Source organism: Numenius arquata, chromosome 24 (genome assembly GCF_964106895.1).
Source record: "Numenius arquata chromosome 24, bNumArq3.hap1.1, whole genome shotgun sequence".
NCBI classification, from domain to species: Eukaryota; Metazoa; Chordata; class Aves; order Charadriiformes; family Scolopacidae; genus Numenius; species Numenius arquata.
This window is the reverse complement of record NC_133599.1, coordinates 64,396-89,495: the sequence shown is the minus strand read 5'-3', so window position 1 is coordinate 89,495 and position 25,100 is coordinate 64,396. Positions and strand designations below refer to the sequence as shown.

The 25,100-nt window shown below is 39.8% G+C and overlaps 1 protein-coding gene across 1 annotated transcript; it reads right to left on the bottom strand.

The window, feature by feature from the left end:
* Positions 1–24,766, bottom strand: NGF (nerve growth factor). Its single transcript, XM_074163430.1, has 2 exons — positions 24,638–24,766; positions 1–874 (listed from the first exon to the last, which is right to left on the bottom strand). Exons 1-2 carry the CDS (start codon positions 24,764–24,766, stop codon positions 143–145), a joined length of 861 nt encoding a protein of 286 aa, XP_074019531.1. The 3' UTR covers positions 1–142.
* Positions 24,767–25,100: the final 334 nt, after the last annotated feature.

Below are 25,100 nucleotides of genomic sequence, written 5' to 3'. Positions count from 1 at the left end.
TTCCAAAAGAGTTTAATAAATAATGAGGTTCTTTCTGTACTGTATAAACTATAAATATACCATGCAGTCCTTTATAACTTAAAATAATTTACAGACTGAGGTAGGGGGGTAGGAGGATGTTGTCGTGGGATTTAGGTCCGTCTCAGGGTCTCCCTGACTTCCTACTGAGCACACACACACAGGCTGTGTCAATCCGAATAAATCGCCAGGCTGCTTGCTTGCCCTCCATGGTCAGCGCTTTGACAAAGGTGTGTGTTGTGGTGCAGTAGGAGTTCCAGTGCTTTGCATCGATCCCTCGGCACCCGCTGGAGACAGGCTTAGGATCCCTGCACTTGGTCTCGAAAAAGTACTGCTTAAAAACGTTGTTGTTAATGTTGACCTCTCCCAACACTGTCACCTCTTTGCCTTTAATGTCAGTGGCTGTGGTTTTGTCCCCAACCCACATGCTGACGCTGTCACACACTGAGAATTCTCCCCGGTGTAATACGGGATGCGTGGTCCTCTTGGTCCTGACAGTCCTGTTGAGAGAACCTGCACTGCTGAGAAATGCCATATTCTGTCCTTGCCCAGATACTGGGGGGGGCTGTGTGCTGAACAGCACCCGAGGAGACCGGAAACGGCTCTTCTTAAAAAATTTTGGGTCCATGGTGATATTTATAGCTTCTCTTTTACCCATTGTCCAAGTAGAGTGGCTGTGGGATGTCTGTGGAGCTGTCTTGGGAAGGTGGTGTCTGTTACTCCGGTGGGTATGGAGCAGGGAGTGTTCTGCAGGATACTCCAGTGGAGCATTGTCCTCTGACTTTGGAGCTGCCTGTGTGCCGATCAAAAAAGCTATAATCAGAGTGTAGTACAGCATGGACATTACGCTATGCACCTAGAACAAAAGAAAAACGTAATGTTACTGTAAGCCATGCTGGCACAAACGGATGCTGTTGTTGACAATAAATTTATAAGATACTTGGGATCATACAGATTTCATCAGGTATTCATGCGCATGCCAGATGTTGTTCCGGAAGAGCTCATTCAGACAGCATAAATGTTCTTAATGAAGCGAGAACATTAGAAAATAATAGCTAGATTATTATTAATTCCTCTGGTATTTGTTATTAGAACACTGTTTATGAAGCACTTGTTTGGTGTTATTAATGTGGAGACCATATGGCGACAGCATGTTCCCAGGAGTAAAATCTCTAGTGATTTTTGCAGCAACCTTTTTGGCCAGGACTCATCTTTTGGCTGCAAACACCCTGCCCAGCAGTGAGAGTAGAAGCAGTCCCTTGGCTAAAACAGCTATCCATTCAGTTAATTTGTCTGCAGAGGTTTCCTTGGGGCTAGGGTGGGGACTGCCAAGCTATTACTTGTGGAAGGGGGAGCCCCGGCGAATAGTGCTGTTATCGCACGCTCAACAGCCGCGCTTACCTGCCGTGTGGACAGGCCCCACCGCTCTGGCTGGCCCAGCAGCCTCCATCCTATCCCATTTGCCCTTTTGGGATGCACCACATTGCTGATTTTGGGCAGATAAAGCCCAGGCATCACGTGTCACAAGGGCAGATGGGATTTTTCCGTATTCAAGCTGCCTATTAGGACAAATGTGGGTATTACATAGGAGCACCATGGATGACAGGCTACATCTGCGTTGGCATCTTAGGTATAGCACAGCTAAAACCACTGTGGACATAGTATTGGGAATTATGTACAGGGAAACACCTTCCTTTTTTCAGAGTTCCAAGACCCAGAAGCTCCACAATGTCATTGCATAGCAGATCCAGTGCCAGTGCTAGTCTTCCTTGGATCTGGAGAATATGCACATCTGTTTAGGCGTGGAAAAATGTAAGACAAAAGTCTAAAACTTTGCTAAGAACAATTTTATGCTAGAAGACCAGCAGCAGTAATACCTTGTTAGGTAACTACCATGTGTTGACTAATTCAGCCGCATGTTGGGTTAACAAATCAGCAGCAGGCATCCTGGGAATAAGAGACATTAAAAATGATCTGAAATTGCAGTTAAGGACAGACATTGTGTTTCCTCTGTGAAGACTTAATAAGCAGAGACAGGGTATAAACAGAAAAAAACTACCAAGCGAGGCTCCTCCCCTGTCTCTTCGCCTTCTCTTGCCTGACATGTCTCAGCTGGCCCTGAATTACACGGTGTCCGGCCAGCAGGCAGGCAGCCGCACACAGACTGGACAAACAGGGTTTTGTAAAGGAGGAATCAGGCTCAGCAGTTCCACTGTGATTTCCCAGCATGTCTTGATGTTTTTTCTGGGTGTGGGTCAATTACTGTTGAAATTCCCCCTCTTTCTTTCTGTTCAGCTTTCTCAGACTAGAATCCCAAGCTGCACTAAAGCACTCAACCAGGGCTTTAGCTTTGCTAGAGCACAATCTTGTAGAAAATGTAGAATCCTAAGATGTCCCATAGGATCTTGTGTAGATAGTCTTATCTCAGACAAGAGCTGAAATGAAATAAACAGCAGTGTTTGTGCAGGGCAAGCATTTAAGAAATCAGCAGGAGATTTCAAGTGAAGATAGTGACTGAAGAGGGTGAAGATGCTACAGTCCCTCCATTAAGGGGAGAAAAGAAGGGAAAGGCCAAAATCCACATTAGCAGTTGCTTGTGCAACAGTTGGGCTGGAAGAATTGGGGACAAAATGATGAGAGTCAAATCTGTCTCACAGAGGAAATCCTTACTGTTCCAAAGTTACTTTAATTTGCTTAAAACAAGGCTGAGGGTTGCTGTTTTCCCACATGCTGCTCATGCTGGAGCAGTCATCATCATCTGTATAAGGAAATAGAGCTGGGTGTAGCTCAATAGCTTGGCTATGCGTGATTCAGAGAGTAACCCCTTGTTCTACAACCAAATTAAAATCAGATGGTTCATTACATCTCTAAAGAGTTAGCTTTCCCGACAGAAATGTTAATGGAAAAGGTTTGCAGAACAAAATCCAGGCACAATTTAGACATGCCAATAGGAGCCTCAACCTATTCTGTTTATACATAAACCCTTTTTTTATTATTTCCTTCTATAGGAAAGAGACATTGCAGTGTCAGCAAAGAGCTGTTTCTGGTTTTGTGCTATACAAGATTCAGTGCTCTAAAAACAGCTATAGTTATCTCCCTGCTCTGAGTTTCTTATGTTGGGTATGCCAAGATTATTACTTTAAGGCCATTAACACAAAATCAGAAAGATCTCGCCTGCTTGCCTTTTTTTTCTTTTCTTGCTTTTTTTTTTTTTAAACTTGGCTTGTATTTCCTCTCCTTGTGGTAAAGCGTTCTGTGGAAAGTGTGGCCCAAATACAGACAAAATGTATTTGGGATACCTGGTAGTTTTCCTGAAGATTCAAAATTGACTCTCTTAATAAATTAGTGGAGAATAGAAACTGACAGATTAAAAAAGTGGACTAGCCTTGATGACAACACAATCAAAAAACGTTAATGTTTAAATAATAGGTATGCTTTAGGCTGTGGACGTTTTTGCTGACACATACAGATATTTTATGGGCTATTTTGGGGGGTTATTTCTAAACTTTGTCACATACTTAGTTACTAGACCCTTTCATGGTGCTTTCTAGAGGTGTTCATAATGTATGCCAAGTGCAGCCACCTGAGCTTCCATGGAGATGCACAGCTGCCAAGTCTAGTGCTGGTAGTGCATAGGTATCTGTTTGTAGCATTGGCCACAAAGGTCATCACAGGCATTTCAATGCCAAAAAAAAAAATCTGTACTAAAACAGAGGATGTTAATGAAAATTGTGACTTCTAAGTGAGCCACCTCGTTATAAGTAAACATTTCCCAGAAAACATATGATGATGTCTGGAGACAGAATACAGGAAGACAGAGTAAGTGGAAGCTGATTTTAGTCAGACAATAGCTAGCTAGTGGTTATAAGTAAAGCAACTTATTAAGTAAGTCAAATAACTAAGTTTTCCCCAAAATATGAGTATTAAATGCAAACTGCCCTAGTTTTCTTTCTTTAGAAGACACACCAATGATTTTTTTAAGTTCAAGATGACAACTCTCTTCCCCACTTGTATGTTGGTTAAGCATCATTTAAACACTTCTAGTGTAGCTGTTCAAGCTTCTGTGTGATACTGGTAATAGACAATTTCAGTCTGCTCTGAGAAGAGTGTGTGTGTTGTGCTTACCTCTGAGTACACTGCACAGAAAACTGCTCCGCCAGCACGGTCTTTATTTCCTCCAGACTCTGAGCTGGGGTCGGCTGCAGCATGCCATTGGGCCGGTTGGTCTGCGTAGCTGAGTCTGGGAGTCGCTTATTCTGCGTTCCTCTAGAAGTAGAAGTATTTGTTTCAATTAGCCAGCAAATAAGTGTTTTCAGTACCATTCCCCATACAATAGTAGGAGTACAAGGACAAATCTACTTACTTGGCTCCCTAAACTGTGCCTTTTTCACTGTTACAGTTAGAGGCTGCTTAAAGTGCAGTTCTCGACTTTCAAAAGCAGCACATTTATAAGACAGAGCTACCTTTATTCAGACTGTAGTTAACAGTCCACTGCTCCTGATCCCTCTCGGGCATCTTCCAGGCTCACCTAAACCAGGAGGGGTGCAGCACAGTGAAGCAATCCCTGCCGATGTCGCTCTCTGAGTTCTGTTTGCACAGTAGCAATAGACAAATGAGGGCTCAGACCCTCCATCATCTTTGTTTGGGAAGCAAGTCTGGTTACAAGTAACGGCACCGCAAGTTGTTTTCCAGCAAATGCAGATGATGGAAAACTCAGCAGCTGCTTTTCTTGGTTGTCCAGGTTGGTCTAAACGGCTCTATCGCCAGCCCCATGTCCTTTTTCTGTCACAGTACTTCAGAACGATGCACTCCTAGTGTCAGTACTTAAGCACTCAAAACTAGTGGCGTTTGTAGTACCTGCAAGGCATGAACCTATCTATGCTCTATCCACAAGTGAACTACGCACACATCTCGGGTAGTTCGTGCCCCATGCTTTCTCTTCCTGCGGTGCCCCACACACTGGAAGTCCTTCGGACACCCTGAAGGGGGATTGCCAACTGTACACCACCATACCTTGTGAACAGTCAGTGCAAAGTAACTTGTGTGTCTCCTTTGAGTCTTTGTCAACATACACGGTAACACGGTGACTGTGATACTCCACATGAAATACCAGCTACCTACAGGATAGTTCTAGCCTCCCCATCCCCCCATCACTGTTTGAGCTGAGTGTGAAGAAATGCAGTTGTAAAGTTGGCTGGGCTGCTTTGTAGCAGTGTCACATTCAGTGAAAGTAAGCAGAGGGGGGGGGGGGGGAAAGTGTGCAGCTCAGCAGACAGTGGTGAAACTTCTCACAGGTTGTCCAGCAATAGTGACTGGACTCTGCTGACTGTCTGAAACATGAGTTCCGCTTGAGCAATCTCATAAGAGTCTGACTGCTGAGGGTCTGCTTCCGTGAAGGGATGATGCTTGAGATCTTTCATTCACAGGTGGAAAAAGAAAAAGAGAAAAAATAATTCTAAGGCTCTTATACTGCCAGAGCAAGAAGCTACTGTGTGCTAAAAGGTAGCAAATTGGTCAGCCTCAGTGCTGGATGGCTGCAATTTTAGGAAAAAAACCAGAAAATCAGGATGTTGTACAAAATTAAACTTGGAGATGATCTTGTGATGACATTTTAGTGGGTGAACCAAATGTGTCCTTACCTGATGGAATCTCTTCATCAAGACCTTTGGCAAACTAGCACTGGTGAGGTGAAAAGACAGTGAGTTACCCTCTTTCTGTTCGCTTCCTTTCTTCACTAGTATTCAGGCAGGAATCGGGTGAGGGCTAGAGACATACTTGAGTCTTCTTGGCTTAGGAGAGAATCTGACGACCTTTCACAGGACAAAGGCCTTGAACCTTGGTGCTTTTTTGGTATGTGATTCAAAGTGGGTCCAAATGAGCTATTTGGCTGGGATACTCTTTTCATTGAGGCAACATAAACTGTAGACCTGCTCCCAGGTTTAGCAGAAATTTGCCAGAAGGTAAGGGTAGCTGCTGAAGCCTAGCGAAGAGGAGGAAAGCAATGGGCTGAAAGCAACAGCTAGAACAGCAGGGAAATATCTTAGTGAATTCAGTAGATAATCAGAAGGAGAATCACAGATTGCCATTTGTTGGCAGAGAATTATTTGATTGTGGCTGATACTTGAGAATAACTGAAGATACAAAACTTGCAGATGCATGAAGGCACATACTTAAATGCTTGTCCTCTAGCTACTGTGAAGACAGATATAACTCCAGTCTTATATTACTACACTGTGAATGCTCGCATAGACCCCCAAATCAAAGGAAAACCATTATGTTCTTCGGTTAAATACTGCATGCTGACACCTTCTCAGTGGAATACATTTCCGATTGTAAATTCATGAGTGACATTGAAAGTGACAGAAATAATATTTAGATAGCTTATCTGTTCCATTTAATAAGGTAAATAGAGTTGTATAAAGTACTCCTGTACTGCAGAAGATCCTGCTCAATTCAGTGTGTAGATTCAGGTGCTTTTGCTGAGGAGAACATGCTGCTAATGCCAAAGTGTGAACTGGGTTAGTTTCATACCTGCACAATTTCTGTCCAGGGAGAGCTGGCTGCCAGTAACTGTGGCCGCTGGATTTGGCTCTTACCAAGATCCATATATAAGCTATTTGATTTTTAAAAAGTTAACTGAAATCTTCCAAGCCTGTTTTCAAGCAGTGCAGGGCACAGGAGTCAAACTGTTACGTGCTCGTTGTATTGCGTTGTGCAACAGTTCAGGAGTGATTTGTCCACTCTGTGGATTTGCTGCTGTCTGTACATCATGGCTCATGTTCTGCTGTACCTGAGTGGTTGAAGTATTTAGGAGTTGAGCTGATTACAGTGATATGAATGTGTCAGGAAGGTCAAACAAAGTTCTAAAATCCAAAGTTTCATGCTGCCATAATGAGTATGCTATATTTTTGCAAGAATGTACTAGTAAAGTAATAACCCTTTCAGTGGACTCTTGACAGTTTAATAACAGTAATGATAGAGCTATAATATGCTGGCCACTGCCAAAAATAATCCAACAACTTTTCCGACTGTTCTGCCACCCTAAGAAAACACTGCTTCAGTTCCAACTGGCTGTTTTTTAACCACAAAAGAGTTTATTTTCAGCAGGGCTTTTTTTTAAAGTTCTTTTACTGTCTTCTTCCCGGATTCCTGGTTGTGGCGGAATCCAGTAAATGATGCAGTGTTATTCAAATGATGCTGAAGACAGGATCTGTGTACTATTTCTCTCTGCCTACCATTCCCAGAGATTAATAAAATATCTTACTGAAGTAACTATTTCTTCAGAATTTGCATGCATTCAGGATTACAGACCTGGGGGATAAAAAAAACCCCTCACTTCATTCGTATTTCTTAGTCTCAGCACATATGGGAGGAGTAATGGCACATTATAAGTATATAAAATGCTATTTGCACATGAATACTTCATAGGGGTTTACAGTAAAACAAATATAGTATTTACCAACTGATCTAAGGGTTGCCTGAAAGGCAGGTTGGAACACATTCTTGCTTTCCTTGAAGAGTGCTGTATTTTTTTTTTTTCCTTTGAGGTTTTTGTCCTAGCATTATACAGTTCTGTAAATATGGTGATTATTTTGCTTTGTGAAATCTCACGATGTGAGACTTGAAAGACCAGGAAAATAAACAAACACCTGGTGGAGCAATCAGTAATTAAAGCCATGTGGCTGTGTTACAGTTCTACCGAGAAACTAAGAAACAAGCCTTGATTTTATACCAGGACACCTCTGACACCTCACATAATTGCTGTCATAGTACTGAACAGGTGGGAGCATCCTCAGCTTGCATGAAGTGTGCCGCTGCTTGAATTGAAGGAACAAATTTTTCCAAAATGCTTTGGCAAGCCTTTTTGTTGTTTGTCACCCATAATGCACCAGTAAAGCTTTAATTATGTCTCAATTTTTATCCTAAATACTTACTATTTGCTGCACAAAGTACTGATTAGGCTATTAGAGCACAGAAACCAATGATAATATATGAGACCTGTCTGTCTTGTAGGTCTTGAGGTTCTTGGGTATCCTGCTGCTTACAGTAATGCCTGACTAGGTAAAGTGAAGCACTGGAGTTTAATTGGGCTATCAATGTGATATTACTATCTGTAAATGTTAGTAAAAGCAAAGCATGTTTGTGTGTAATACAGAATATTTTAGTGCCTTACTTCAATAGAGAAGACAGTGCAACCTTCTAATTGCGCATGCAGGATATTCCATTAAAGTATCTCCTACGCTAGTAAGAGACAAGATAAAGTAATGCTCAGTTTAGCTCAGTCAAATACAGCACGTAAATTATTTTCTAAATAAAAATAAACATAGGCGATAAACATAGGCTAAGAATGCTGTAATCTAAAGCATGATGCAATTTGGAGTGTTGTTTTCTGTCGTTGCTGAAGTTGGAGTATTTTACGGATATGCAAAAAATAAACAGAATATTTGAACCTTTTTGTCCTCATAACTATAGAAATGATGATATATCTTGAATTTATGAAATGACGCGTATTTCAGAAGTGATCTCCCTAGTGCAAATAACCTATTTACTCTCAAGTCTTATGCAGTTCATGCAGAAGGTATGGAAGAACAAGGAATTAGGCTTGTGAGAACACACATCTGATTTATCAATTTTCTAATTCAGATTCCAGGAAATAGAAGAAAACCAACATCATAAAAGCAGGAAATAATAGTTTTCAGTGTATTGAATAAGCCAATAGAATCCCCAAAGTATTTGATTAGACTTCTCCATTTCACAGATGAGAAGTGGTTGCTTTATTCAGTAGTGACAAAAGAAGTTGTTCATATTGTATAGGGTTTGATCGAGCAGTGAAATTTGTGCAGTTCTTTCCAATGACACGTGGAACACGTGCACTGTGCTGGGGCTACTGGTAGCAGATGGTTTGCAGCCAGTACACTGCCACTTGTTTTCTGGTATGATTTGCAATGATGGATGATATGCTTGGCTGCCTATGCAGCAAATGGGATGATGGAGGTAACCAAAATAAGCAATAAGTACTGTATTAGTTTTATCTCACTGCTTCTGGTAGTAAGCGAGAAACGAGGGAGGCAGTAGCTGCTGAAGTTGCTGTTAAAGAGAAGGTGTCTACTGGCACATCTTCCTCACTGAAACACTTGAACAGGTATCTGTGTTAAAATCTAGCAGTAGCAATTCAGGGAAAAACTTAGGAGACCTGAGAGGCCTTGAAGGGAATCCTTAAGCCATTATGACTAAGAGGAGCGTCAGAGGCACTGCAGTTCAGCTTTCCCTTGATCTTAGCTGATGAGCAAGAAGATGGGAATTTCTACTGGACTCAAGATTTCGTTCCTCTGTTATATCTACAGTGACTCATCCTGAGCTTTATGTGTGCTGGAGAGCCAGTTGGAAGCTATCTGTGTCTCATACACTTCCTTTTGTTCCAAATGCCTCCAGTACTGAAATGTTCCTTTGAGTATTTCTAGGGAGAGCAGTAGACTGAGAAGAATGCTGCCCTGCAGCGATGAGCATGCATCATGTCACCATGATCATCATCATCACAGGATGTGCAACAAATACCTACCTCTAGATTTCTGACTCAAGTTTAGTCTAAGCGAGGGTAATAACAAGAATGCTTGATAGCACATGATGCATCTGTCCATTTTGGGTACTAAAGGTAAAACAGCACTCTGAGTCTTGACCTGCAGGGTGGGGATTCACCAGATCAGAAACCAATAAGGCCTTGGAAAATACTTCATCTTAGGGTTTATTTTATGCTTATTGGGGCATAAGCAATGGGAACAGCTTATTTGCAGGAGGCTAATTTTATTGCTTCTATCCTTCTGAACTAGTACATAGATTTTTCAATGGGTACTGCCTCTGCAGAGAAGCCCAAAAAGAGGAAAACAAGTCTATTGCCCATCACCTTCATCGAAGCTCCTTTTCCTCAGACCGCGGGGTGCCGAGTGAAGCTGCCTGGTGGGAGAGATCCAGCCCGCAGCAGCAGGCGGTGGTTCCTTGCAGTAGGTGACAGACTTGTGACAGGACAGACAGAGCTCACCTTTAAAAGGCTCACTTTCTGAGTTGTAAAACATAATCGAGACTTCTATTTCTAAAAATGTAATGTTAGGCATCATGGCACTCTCACGTGTAGTATATGGTCATAGGAATTTAGAGTCATAAACAGTCATCTAAAATATGGCTTCCTTTGGAAAAAAAGACATGATCTTCAGGTCATGATGGCCATACCAGTAAAAACTTGTAACGGGGTGCAGCTCTTATTGAGACAGGTTGGCTGCTAGTACAGTATTAAACATGCACAGAGCCACCCTGACAGAAGAGAAAATTTTATCCTATTTAAGATAAAAAAGACAAACTAACAGCCATTAAATAAAAGATACAGAAATTGTCTCAGGGTAAAAATCTCTTTAAATACAGTGAAGGAAAAATGATTTAGTGGTCATTTATCAAAACTAGTGAGAAATCTCTCTGAAAATAAGTAACAGAAAATAGCCTTAGAATGAGCATGTGAATCTGACTCTCCTGAAGGCAATGGCCTCAATGGCATAAAACTGATAAAATGAAGTGAGCTAGAAATAAAAATGCTGTCTAGAAATAAGTCATCGTAGCATACTACAGTTGTATCTTATCCCTATATTAACATCTATAAAGCAAATCCTAAAATTAATGACTGATGTGATGATTACTTTGGAACTTCCAATATAGACTTCAAACTGTATATATATTTTATAGATCTCCAGGGTTTCATAAATCTTAATTCATTGGCACAGGGGAGTGACTAAAGATCTCAGTCACTAACTGAAAGGAAAACTACTGCAGCATAAATGGGATAAATCTGTCCCACCCCTATAAAGTTGGATGCCTTTGAGGTCTATGGAAACAGATGCCTCCATCCTACGCAACTACCAGCACGAAGGATTTCTGTTCACCCACAGCTCCTGCCCAAGCACAGGAAGAGGGTTGTTCCCTAGTTGCTGCTTAAAACAGTGAGTCCAGAAGAGCTGCTGAGGGTCTGTGTATGGCCTGCTCTTCTCTCCCTCTACACGTTTTCCAAGGTTTCCAATACGAAATGGTCAGAAATGAAAGAACTGGAATTTCAGACTTTATGAAACTACCGAAATCAAACTGGAATTCGTCTGGGAAAAGAAAGTATGAGGGCAATCAGATTACAATGTCACTATCCTGTCTTACAGCCAAAAGTAGTTAAGGCAGAAAAACAGAGTATCTTTAAGGGCCAGTAAACTTTTCCAACTAGTGATCTTATTCCAGCTATTCTGAAAGGAATATAAATCCGGATTCTTGTCCAAATTAATTAATTAATTGCCCTGATTAATAAGAAGGAGCTGAATCCTAACAGCAATGCTAGCATTTAATTATTATTAAAGCTCATAGTTTTCATTTTTGTTATCCTTTTTCACTTTTGTACCACTGTACAAAGAAATTTGAAACAAATGAGATTTTCAGCGATTGGACATGTATTCTAGTGTAAGTGACCTGAGTGTGCCAGGCAGCTGCTGCTCAAAAGATCCAACTAATCCCAGAAAGCAAAGATAGTTTGAACTGGGTCCATATTTCAGCTCTGTGCTGTGGGCTTCTGGGCGCAGACCCAGTGAGCAGTGGGTGAGTAGGAGTCTTCTGTCTTTGTATTATGTCAGAGTTTGAGGGGAGGCAGCTGCTGTGAATGTTTTAAGATAGGAGGTTTTTCTTCCCCGCCCAGACATTTAAGGTGAAATGAAATTGAAGGTGAAATTTAAATGTGGAAAGGGGTTTGTCTGGATCTTGAACCAGGGGCCTCTGGAGCCTGACCACTCTACAACATCCTTACCTCACACAAAGCTGGAGTGAAGATCAGTGTAATAGGCAGAGAAGTGAATGATGATACAGAGTGCAAGATGTTCTCCCTTGCTGGGAGTCCACAGCTGTCTCTGAAATAAATGCCTCTGTCTTTAAACAGTTCTCCTGGTCGTACAGTTATTCTATGCAAAGGGACAATTAAACAGGAAAATGTTTGTAAAGAAAAGACCTGATCCTTTCTTGTACTCTTCGCGCTCTCACACATGGGAATCCTTTAAGCAAAGAACAAAGTGCAGAGGAGTTTAAATGAAGTTCAGGCCTCAGCAACCTCTGCTTAAGAACAGGAAACAGGGAGTTGGACTAACCTGTCAGCTTCAGCAATTCTTATAAATCTGCATTTGGCAACACACTTATGTTAGGAACATTTGTGGGGTTTCTACATGTTCATTTTCTGTTTCTGGCATCGTCTGGTTGCTGAATGCATTTTTTGCTACAGTCAAAAAGAATAATGGGGAAGATGCATCTCTGTCCTTTTAATTGTGCACTCGCATGTTTCTGCCCTTTTTCTAGAACTGTCTTTGGCCTTATTCTAAGTTTGAATAAATCTGAATGCCTAAATTGCAAAGCGATGCTAATTGCTGATGTTATTGGACATCTTAAACTGTTAATTTTTACTTTAACTGTTAACACCTGTTAACTCTAATCTTTAACTGTTAACTGTTAATGTCTTTAACTGTTAACTGTTAAACTGTTGACATTTCAGCTTTCTGTGGGGTTCACTGACTTCCCTGGTATCTAGAGTTTGAAATGTGGGAGTTCTAATAAAAGTAGGCCAGGATGGGGAGTTTACTGTTACTGTGTTTACCAATGTACTATTTTCCTTGCTGTCTTTTCTTATATTAGGTATGAATCTTTTTGCCATTTCCATAGTGAGGACAATCAATAGATTGAATGCGTGAACTCTTGGAACTGGGATGAATAAACAGCTGTAACAAGTTTTCTCACCCTACATGCATCAAAATGGTCTTGCAGGAGCTGATTAAACAAAAACTTCTTTTAGTACTGTATCACATACCTTACAGAAGATATGGGGGAAGGAGTCAGAGTGGGAGGAGGTACTTCTGAAAGTTGTGGAATGGTAACTTGCTGTAGCTACAGAAATAATAACTTGTAAATAATATTTGAAGGCTACAGCTGGTAAGTGCAATACAGCTTGAAGTTCAGATCATGCTGCTTCCAGTTTAGTACGGGAAATATGTTGCAGAGAAATGCATGTATGTTCCTAGCATGACAACATGTGAAGAGCCTTTGGTTGCTTAGCCTCTGAGAGGGATGGCAGTTCCAAACCCTGTAAACTCATCAACATGAGGCAGCACTGCAGCTAGCTGTGGTATGCAAATGCTGTTGATACCACTACTACAAAACGGAGCATGTAATTCAAACCAGTGTGGACAAAGAGCTACGGCCTGCGTGGAAGAGGGCTATCTTTGCGCAAACTTTGATGTTAAAAAATAGTGACTTGAACTCACAGATACAGTGATTACCCTGCTAAAAGAAAACTTGGAATCTCTTCCCAGAATTACAGCATTTTAATTAGAAGAATGTGAGCACTGTCTTAATCTTGTTAATAGGGATAGACATGGATAAGGCAGAAACAAAATCCACAGCAACACAGCCTAAACATGAAAATCAATGGCTCGGAGGCTAGTAACAGCAATGCTAGTTACAGCAACAGAACTGTTCCCTGTCTCTACTTTTCATACAAGACTAAGCTTGACAGTGAATAAGTTGGAAGAAATACCTCTTCTGCCTGTAACATTGAGCTACATCACACATAGCTATTTGAAAATATACAGTGAAATGTAGGGAAAAGTATTCTAAATTTACAAGCCAAATCCACAGACACGTGATTGTTTTCTTTAAGTTTCCTTTTAGCCCTTCTAAATTCTTGTTCAAGGATCAATAAGAATCTCATCTGTAGCTGATTCTGGCAGATGTTAATCTTTCCCTTGGCTTTGCAGTCTGCTTGAAATAGTACTTGTTTCTTCATGTCAGGCCTCTGGCAATGCTTACTGCAGTTAAGATTACAGTCTCCAGTGAATCCTATTTTTACTGTCATTAACTTTCTAAACTGTTCCCCATAGCTGGCAACTTTTCCGTGCTTGGAGACCTAGTTAGTGGGAAGCTGGGAGAGTGATGGTTTTTGTCTGTCTAGAATCATTGTGTCTTTAATTGAGATTTGTTTAACTTTGTCATTAAGCCCATTTGTGTTGTAGGCATGACAATCACATACTTTGCCTGTACACTGGCTACGTTTCCGTTGCAATTTACATATTAGTGAAAGAAAAAAACACCTGCATGTTTACTTAAGATTTTTACAAGTAGCCTTTTTTTTCCCCATTAACTTGATTAATAAATTCAGCAAAGTTTTGGATTGGAAATTAGAGACATGGCTCATCTTCAGAGCCTGTGCTATGTTCTAGCTAAGCAAGTGGCTAAATTTATTTAGCAAAATACAGGTGCTCTTTTCAGTAGCTGCTTGTCTAGATAGCAATTGATACTGCTGTCAGAACCCATAAACCCTGCGTTTATGGTTGATTCCAAATTTGGGACAAATCTTGACCAGAAAGCAACAAGAATGGAAATGTATCTCCCCCAAATTACAAGAACTTTATGGTGATCAGAAAACATTGAGCACAGTACTGCTATTTGTGTTCAGCAGCCGGGTGGCTGGGTCGCAGATAGCAGGTTACAGGTCACTTTCTTTCCTCTTAGAATGTGAGTCAGGGTGACCAAAACTCTGAGAGTTACAACATGAGCTTGACAACTATCACTTTAGCAGTTGGGGAAGCCAAATACTTGCTTCTTAATAAGAAAAAAGAAAGCTGATTAGAACTGAGTCATCCTGCTCTACTCCAGTGTTGGTATGAACGGCATTCCCTATGGATCGGCCTGCACAGAGTGAATGCCAAACCATAACCAAGACTGAGTGACTGAGTTCAGTCAAATGTGTCAAAATATCACCCATCAGTTTTAGATATAAGAAAATAAAGAAGTAGTGATGTTCTCAGTCAAGAAGTTAATTGCTTCCTGAGAACTTGGATTGTTCTTTGCAATATTTTGAAGATTTTCACTAGGATTCCCTCCAAGTAGAAGCACTTTATTTCCATTTTATACGTTTACATTAGGTTACACTGTAATGTATGTATTAACAGACTGAAACATGGCACCTGCTCTCTCTCACATTCTTCTTTCTGAATGATGCTGCAACGTTGACTTGTTTCTGGGACAGATAATTTGCAGAGCCTCTAGGAATTAAAATAAGTTTTTAGAAGCTTTTAGAAAGATAAATAATACCAACCTAGTCTACTAGCAGCAAAAATCACACCTGGAAGGGAAATGGGGTATTTTAGAGTTAAGTCGGTAGGTTTTTCAGTTATTATTTTTAGAGAATTAATCCCAAAAGGATATTTCTATGGGTTTTGTTTCTTACATCTGGCAAAAATTGTTTCAAATAGGAGCTGAAAACAGTTTATGTCAAATTTTTTGCAACAGTTTGTCCAACTGAAAATAACGGTGGTTGTTTAAATACTTGTCTTGTTCCTGATGTGCCCCAGGTTGTATGCAATAATGAAAAATTTATCATCAGCACATCTGTAAATGAATCATCTTTTTTCTTGCACCCACATAGTTGCACAATTTTACTGACTGCTTGCTTTGATGAATATTTGATATTTGTCATGTGAAGCTATTCCATCCCATTTGTCATATCGGAAATTCCAAGCACACTTAAGCCCTTAATACGTCACAGTTAATGTATTCATAATCATTTTGTAAACCAATACAATATGACACAGTAGTCTTCTTTAATTACCAATCATATAAAGATAAAAGTTACAACACAGAGATGTGGCTGCAAATCATGCACCTGGATTAAGCTTTTTCTCATCTGACTGTAGTACAGTATGTGGCACAGACCATGCAAAGCAAGTGCGAGAATCTTAGGTAAGATCCATTATTACAAAATAAGCAATTACTTTTCTTTGTTTTGTTTTGTTCTGGTTTTTTTTTTTTTTTCCAGTGGATCAAGATGATAAATCTATCTCATGCCGATAAGGCTTGACTCAACACGAAAGCTGGAAATGGAAGATTTTTCCTTTTCCTTTTTATTTTATGATTTGTTGAATGATGGCATTGCTAGGAGAAAAGTGAAATAAAGCTGAAGAAAATAGAAGGAGGTTAAAGGGTTTTGTCAGAGCTCTTCTTAGAGTTCAGTTCTGGTTCCTTTGCATTGCTTCTAGAACAGGTGATTGCTTGCAGAACAGATAGTCCCCTATATGAGTGGGGAAGGTGGAATGGCATATAAATTCTCATTCCAAATTCATACTGGATCTTTTACTAACAAGTAAAACTTTTTACTAACTTACTCAGGGTTCATAATACTAATTTTCAATTCCAGTTTTCTGTGCTGGATAACGTAAACCAAAAATGATTTCTTTTTCTGCTGTTATGTTCAACCCTGCAAAGAACAGTATTTGGATTTCTTAAAGAATCTGGGCACATTTACTCCAAAGCTTATATACTGCACTTAGAACTTGTTACCAGCTGGGAACCTGCTGGTGATACATGTGGGCTATCTGATACGGTCTTGGTCTTTGTTGTCTAGTCCTTAGTCACAACAGAGGAAGCATAATAAAATACATAGTCCTTTCCCCTCATAATCATGACTCAACTTGTATTTCAGTTTAGCGCAGAACAGTCAGCAGTGTGCAGGACAGAGTAGAAGAACTGCCTGAACAGAATACCTAAAAATATTCTCCCATAGTGAAGAACAGGAATTGCATCCTTTATTAAATGTGTGTGTTTGCACAGTAGGTGAAGTGCCAAGTGAATACAATCACAAAGTCTTTGGCAATCTTCTGCAGGCAGGACAGCATACCACGTCTGGACTCTGCACATTCTCTAGCTCCACAAAAAGTATTACGTAAAGTCTGATTTCAAATCTGTATTTCCATGCTTTGTGTGATGAACTTAATTAGTTCAAATAACCTGACAGATTTGAAATTCACTGTCATTGTATCACTTAACATTGTATGTAACCATTTATTTTCTTTCTCTGGATATTTACTGTGTACCTAGTCGTATTTATTGCAGTATTATTTGTTAATGCTTTTGTCTGTTGAATCGTCAGGAACAATCATAATAGTTGCAAGAAGGCAATTTTATTCTGAATTGGAAGGAAGGTAGAATGCATGAGCATATAGTAAAGAGACAAAAGATAACATTTGTAGCCAAACACCCCAAAATGACTAATGAGAGAAAGAATGGGTGGTTTCTCATATGGAAAACCTCATGGGTGTCAAAACAGTAATAAATACAGGCCATTAGAAAATCAACATCATCCTTTGTCGGTGGAGCCAATTCAAGTCCTACCTAGGAGACTGAATGTCACCCATCAAGGTCTGAGTTCCTTAAAGACCTGCTATATGGCTGTACCCCCCAGAATTCTGCATTGATCACATCTATCCAAGAAAATAATATTGCAGAAAGTTTGTTGTTGTTACTGACTACCCAATTGTAGCCTTCTAGTAAATGGTACATAGATCCTTCTTTAAGCAGGAAGATAGATCAGATGACCTCCTGAGGTCCTTTCCAATTTGATTTATTCTTTGATTCTACACTTCTCAATATTTGAAGGCCATCTTCCTTTCAGGGACCCCTGTATAACTGACTTGCTTAATTTGTTCTATATACGGTTTTTAATGTTATTAACTTTGAATGTGGAATTTCCTGTTCTCTTACTGGTACATAAGGAGCATATACCCATTGACCACAAAAGACTCTCTTAAGAGATTTTCTTAATTGAGACAGAAGGCTGTAGCTGTTGCAATGCAAAGCGCGTTACTACTGTCAGTAGGGAGTTCTCCCTTTATTTGTGGGTTATGTGTGCAACATCATTCTCCAGCAAGGCGCCAGGTAGAAAATGGAAGTGAAATAAGCCTATGCTTGGGTTACTGAAGTTCTAATCAAGCAAACTTACGGAAGCTTGATATATTAGTACAAAAAAGAATACAGTCAGTGGTTACTTGGAAATCCACTGCCTTTCTAGAGAATGTGAAAAGCACTCAAATGTAATGAAATGTAGCTATACATTAATGCTATATGTAGCTTTATGTATGCTATATGTAATTTGTATAGCTAAATGTAGCTATACAAATTAATGGCAACAATCCCTATATCCACGTGCATATTTAGTTCAAAATAATGTGTTAATGTAATTCAGAACATTTAGATCCCCCTAAGATTACATGCACGTGTATTTGTCTCACAGGTTTTGAGCGCTTCACACTCATAGCGTACTCGATTCCTTGAGATCTGTAGAGGTAAACAGCAGTAAAATTTGAATGGAGTATGAGACTCGACTAAATGTGAATTATTAGAAAGCATTTCTTTTGTTTCTTTCTAACTTACTAAAACCTTAGGACACAATGGACACAAATTTAAACACAAAAGCAGCATGTACAGTTTGTTTCCTGGGGACTTCCAGAAATGCAAGCGGTAGCTGATCTGGCATGCGGTGTAAATTAGCATACTTTTAGCAAGTGCCCTATAGAACGCATTGTTTGTGGGTGTCTCAGTTTTTAAATGCACAACTTTCAGTTCCTGGGATCAAATTCACAAAGCTGTTGCGCTCCCAAATTCCATATTGATTTTCAGATGCTTCAGAGCCTGCTAAGTGGGTCCTAAATATGACACACAAATACAGCACAACTGGAAATTAGTAGCTGCTTTTGAAAGAAAACTGCCCTTTCTTTTGTAGATCATCCTGCCCAGAAGCAAATTGTCCAATGAAATCACTCTGAGCAGCAGCTGCCAGCAGACTGTGCAATGTAGCAGTCCATTAATTGCAGTTAGAAAATTTGCTTCATACTTGTAAATGAGATGAAAAATTTGTACATTTTCAGAGATGGGTATTCTGTGCCCCCTTGCTCATTATTAATGAGGAAAAATGGCATTGTTGAAAGGCTGCTGTGTAGAAGTGTTATTTTTAGTCTGAAATATGAAAGTAGCAGAAAATTAAAGATATGGGCAGCTGCAGTGACAAAAGACATCCATCCTTGCACTGCTTGACAGTACATTTTTGCCTGCTGACCCACTGCAGCTGACATGCCCTGCTGACCCTCCCTAAATGCCACGGTGTAATAATAATATTCATGGTTAATCGAAGTACGGTTCCTAAGTAGGGCTGAATTTGTAGTTGTTCATCAGAATTGTGAGTTGTTCTTGAAATGTGTTAAGCAATGAATAGTTCAAATGAGCGATTTGTGTGGCTGTGGAAACACGTGCCTTAAACACCTTGCTGGTCTGGGGCTGGTACATAGAGCGTCTCAAAAGGATTGTGAAAAAATGGGCAGGAAATGATGCATTTTGGAAAATGCAGGCTGTCATTCACCACAGGGCAAATCTCTTTGTGAACAAGCACAGGTCTTTTCTCATACCTGAGTCATCCAGCACATAAAGGCTTCAAAAAAAACCAAAAACCAGAAGATACGGTTCAAAATAGAAAAACACATATTCTGTGAGCCAGAGCTGTTAAACAGGTCACAATCAAAGTAATGTGGAGCAGTGTGGTCATATGATTTTGTCAATAACATGTAAAGCAAGGCCCAGAACAAAGTCAAAGAAATTGTCTTACCTTCTATTTGATTTTTTACTGTCTTTGTGCTTCAGTCTCTTTCCACTGAAATCAATGGGAGTTTTGATACACAAGTCAATGGGAGCAGAATTTGATCTTTTATTAGCACATTGTTATAGACCCTACGGGAACAGGAAATTTGATTTTGGAGCCACGAACATAAATTGGGGAAAGATTTTTTTTTTTTTCTTTTTAATCGGTTCAGTGGTTTGTGTTCAATGTGCAGTTTTAGAAAATCCCTGAACAAATGAAGTCTTGAAATCTTGAAGACTGAAAAAAAGGAGAAAGGCTCTTTACTGGGAAATAAACGTTGGCTCCAAGATAAGGAAAAGTCAAAGGTGTTTCATTCATTGAACAACGGCACAGGAAATTTAAATGATGGTACAGGAGCCTGGCAGTTAAGCCATCAAGCATGTTATTTAATACTACCTCATGCAGTCATTTTTATTTTATTTTGGATTTAGATAATATTACAGCAAAGTCTCATTCATATATATATGTATGTAGGGCCTGATTTCTACGTGCATACAGCAATTTTCATCTAAATAGCCGTATGCAGGCGCAAAATACTGAGCATGCTTTTCATATTCTCTCCTGCTGTACAGTAATGGTGTAATCTGAATGTCTTTCACATGAATATAGTCACACAGACAAGTACTGTATCTTTCTGTCTCTCGTTCTTCTAAATACGTGAGAGGAACCATGCAGTGAGGTGTACTTGGGTGTGCTTTGTTCGGAGGCGTGCTGACTAGTGAATTGCTGTATCCAGCTCTGTGTATCTTTGGTGACTTCCCACCCTTCTGCCAATGCAGTCAGCGTCTTACATCTTCATTTGTGGATCCATTACATTGGATTTCATCCCTTCTCCTCTGTCCCCATAATTGTTTACAAGTGTCAAGTGTTAATGTTCCACCACATCCATAACTTATTTCCAAGTACTTAATAATCTTAGAGAAGCAGAACTTGTGGGCACAAAATCCCACTTTTACACAAAGGAAGTTCTGTATAGTTGTAGTGTTTCTTTATGCATGCTACAGGCTGAAAAACGCATTTAACGTGTCCGCAGCAAGTCAGCTACACCTGGGGGTAGGTTAGCAAAGTCAGGTTGACGTCTTGTGCCTCCACCTTTCAACCTCGGAATACGCCAGCCATTCTTGGCATTCAGGTTTCACTGTTTGCATTGCCGTTCTCTGGACTGCTGCATTTTGCAGGGTGATGCAGTTCCCAGAGGGAAAGATATATCGTCAGTGTAATTAATGATGTAGTATTTCCACACTGCTTTTTACTTACGTGTATGTATAATATTTTCAGCGAAAGCAGGTAGAAAAGAATTGAGTTCAATAATGAGTTTCAAATAAAGTGTCAGGTCCACAAATAAACAGGCCACAAAGATAGGAGACAAATTTGTATTTTCCCATTTGCAGTAGATTTCAGTGAATTTCACAAGATTAACCAGTTACGTGCTTTCATAGGCCTTTCTCTAATACCTCAGTCATAATCTATTTAGACATTGATTTGCCTGAATAGCTGTAAATCTCAGCATTAATGTCTTTCTGTAGTGGAAACTTACATGAGCACATGCTTACACCTAATTCTTGAACAAAAATAAAAATAAAGAATTCTACCTTTACCTTTTTGTTTTACCAGAATCAGCAGCCTACAGTAAATATTATGTAGTCAGCTTTCTTCTTGCTAGGTTGAGTCAAGTATTTGACAGGCTAAAACTCTGAGAAGCAGGTTGGGCTGTCTGTACCAGAACAGAAGTTCATCCAGGTCAGTGTTCTGTCTCCTGTGGTAGTCAGGAGCGTTTAGGGAGTGATGTACAAATAGGGCAACCATATGGTGATCATCTCCTTGGCATACTCTCCCACTCAGCAGGCATTTTTGAATCACAGATTTCCTGAACCACAGGTAGTCTCTTTGCTTTTAGTATGTCTGATGACTTTCTGAACTCCTGCAAACTACAATATCTTGTGGAAAGGAATTCCATAGCTCAATTACGCATGGAGAGAGGAACCATCTTCCTTTGTTTGCCTTAAACCTGCCACCTGCTAGTTTTATTTCCCGCTCCTTGATTTTTGAACTGGGAGGCAATCAACAACCTTTTCCTTTTAAATATCTTAAGGAGAATCATGACTATAAATATCTTCATTATACCCCTCCTCAGCTATGTCTTTTCCAGACTTAGAAGTCGTGATCTTTGTAGTTTCTCTAAATATGGAAAAATGTTCCAGGCCTTTCATCACCCTGCACCTTTTCTTGTTTTACTTTATTCTTTTTCTGAGATGTAAATGATGACGAGAACTGCAAGCAATATTCAGATGTGGGGACAGTACAGGTTTATATTGAGGGTCTGAGACTTTCTTTCCACCAACGAAGCTACACAGCTTCAGTATTAGTGGCACCGGGCAGATAAGAGTGCATATAATTCACATTAGGAGAGACTACGATTTCTTGGCAGCAGCAAAAATGATCTTGCTTTTCTTGGCCACATGATTTTTGGTATAAATACACACACACACAAAAATATTTAATGAATTCAGCAGAGCTGCACAAAGGGCATTGTATCAGGAGAACAAGCCACACGCATCCCATAGGACATCTGTCCCACAGCGGGAGACGCTTCTGTCGTAGAAATGCTCTGAAGTACATGGCCTCTGTGACCAAGTTCAAGTCAAATTCAGAATAGGGAGAATTTCCTTCTTACTGTGAAAGAAGTGCAGTTGTAGTAGCACTGTTATATGTGCCTTTCACTTTCTTTACCATGAGACAAGTTTTGTGGGAAGAGGTGTTACCTTACATTTCTTTAACTGTATCAGCTGATCTAATAAACGTGTTAGTTCACGGTCTCTTTCTGAATAAGCCCTTAAAACTTCTTTCCATGACAGGGCAGTTGCCAGCAGAGGTCACCATTGCCAGTTTGAAAGGAGTTGAGTTTCCCTAGTTTCCCCTGGACTGAGATTTGAAGGATAGACAAATATTTCTAAACCGACCAATCCAGCATGGACTTTTGGTGTTAAGAGTATTGAATCTTCTGGAGTGAAAGCATTAATTTTATGAACCCTTTATTTTCTATCAGCAGAGTTTGTTCTTAAAATATAGACAAAAAAAAAGGGCTGAATTATGTTAACTTCTTAAAATTACCAATATTTTTTCCACATGCCCTTAATTTAATTCAATTAATACTAATAATGTGTATTCCGTATCTGTTAGTCCTAAAAGCATTTTGTAAGGAAACAGAAAACCAATTACTAGAATTTGCATTTAAAGGAACATTTTTATATGGCCAAAACCATGGAGCAGTAGGGGAATTTATGGGACTTAATCTACTGATGAAATAATCTAGTTTTTAAATGTGTTCTATCTGACCCTCGTTCCAGATAACCCATTAAAGAAGGTCATTTTATACTTGAAAATGCTAATCTGAATATATATTTTAGGTATTTTTCTAACATGATTTTTTAAATTAACGTCTGACAGTGATTACATAGACTGTCTAGTTATTCTGTGTAACAATTGTTTACTTAGAATATGGGTTAGAATGATTCTTTGTGTTCATTGTAATTCTCCACTGAACCTAAATTAAGACATCTGAAAAGATAATTTAATTTTATTGAGAAAATGGACACTGCTTAGCTAAGAGGATGAGCAAAAGAAAGCCACAGTTATTTTCTTTACTACCTTACTGTGAAACTGACAGATCCCTTCAGGGTGAGTGGCTGGGATTGATCGAGATGTGAAATCACTATTAGCCTATTGCACAGATTCATCAGCAGGGCTCCTCTCCAGACCTTACTGGGGTTTGCTAGAAAATGATTAATATATATATTTATTAATATATTTAAAGGCCAAATCTTTCTAATCATACTCATGTGAACACTCCTGTTTATTTGGTTCTTTGTTCCATTACTGTAACTTCTTTGTGAAAATGCAGAAAATATTGTAACCTTCTGAGTTGCAGAGAACTGTCTGAAATGGTTGTTGTCAGGGTTATTTCAAAAAGCCTGTTTTCCATAATATCTGAAACAGGTCAGAAGTGCAAAGAGTAGGAACCTACAGGCAAGTTAACTCCCTCTCTATCTTTTTGCAGATAATTGTCACATTTTATTTTGGCTCAGTAAAAAAGTGCCCAAAAGACTTTATCGTGATACTCTAATGCATGAAAACATCCATAAATTATCTGTCTAACAGTTACAATGCAATTTCGAAGTTGTCACAACTTGGAAAAACCAGCCTGACAAGCATGCTTACTTTCGCTGTTTTTCTAAAACTTCCTGAGCGTATAAGGAGAACTTAAAGTGAAGAAAGCAACTGAAGCACAAACATTTTTTGTTCTAAGCACACAAATTCCTTCTCTCTCCCTGACAGGGGTCCCATTTTTGTCTCTGACTAGTGTATCAGGTAAAACAGTGTTAGCACTGTGTGTAAATAAACAAACGTTCCATCCTGTCACTAACAGGCAGGCAGCAGGGCATTTGCAAGCTTTTCCAAGTGGACATCCTAGAGGATACACAGTCTCTAGTGAACTACTGCTCTGCCTATAGCTAAAAGGTTTCTGCCTTGGGCCAATCATGCTTTGATTTGTCTTATTTATTCATAGCTATTTACCTATGATTTACCTATTTATTCTTACTAGTAAAGAAAAAAGTAAAGGAGTTTTTATCTAGAATAGAATTATCGTAGAAAAAAAAGGAAAGTCTTAAGTAAGCCTTAATATTTAGAACAAAGACGGCAAAGAAGTCTTGTATAGATGTAACTGCTGTACGATGCAAATAAAACTTCTCATAATAATAAAAGTTCTCATATAGCTGGTTAAAAAGAATGAGAATAATATTTACATTTCTCTAAGATTAAGCTATTCTTACTGAAGATGTTTTTTAAGCTTAAGCTCAAATCCTTTATGAACACCTCCCAGATGCGGGTGCAGTTTAACCTGCATTGGTAGATGCAATTTTCAGTTTCACTAGACCATGCTTTTCTGGCAAACGCTATTTTTTAAGCAACGAGCACTCAAGAGAGTGAAAATCACTGCACAGCAAAACCACATTGGCTGATTTTGAAGATACCAAACTTCCACAACTGGTGCAGCAGACGCATTACTTTGTGAAAACGCACTGTTGTGGGGTCACTCACCTCAGAGCGGTACCGCTGGGCGCCGGGAGTGCAGGGGGTCCGGAGGGCTGTGCAGGCTGTTTTGCGGTCCGCGGACACTTTCCCAAGCCAGAAGAGCCATTCACATTCCCGCTGCCTTCTCAGCCTCATTCACCGCTCCCGGCTCTGCTGCCCGCACTGACTCACAAACGGAGCTCCCTCTGGGTCCTAGTGCTGTCAGCGTCTGGGAGCTGCACGGGCTCGTAGGAATTCGGCCCTTGGCTTGGTGCCTGGCTCATGCCGTGATGCACAGATGTGCAGTGAAAGTTTCAAAGCGTGCACCGGTTGTATGACTGTGCGTACATAATACTGAGAAAACCCTCCAACTTACTGGTTCCACTGTCAAGAACTGAAACCCTCTTTAAGGGACGTTTTGTCTTCAACCTTTCTGCTTTGCATCTTAATCCTTGCACTCAATTTAAAGATGAGAGCTTAGAGAAAGAAA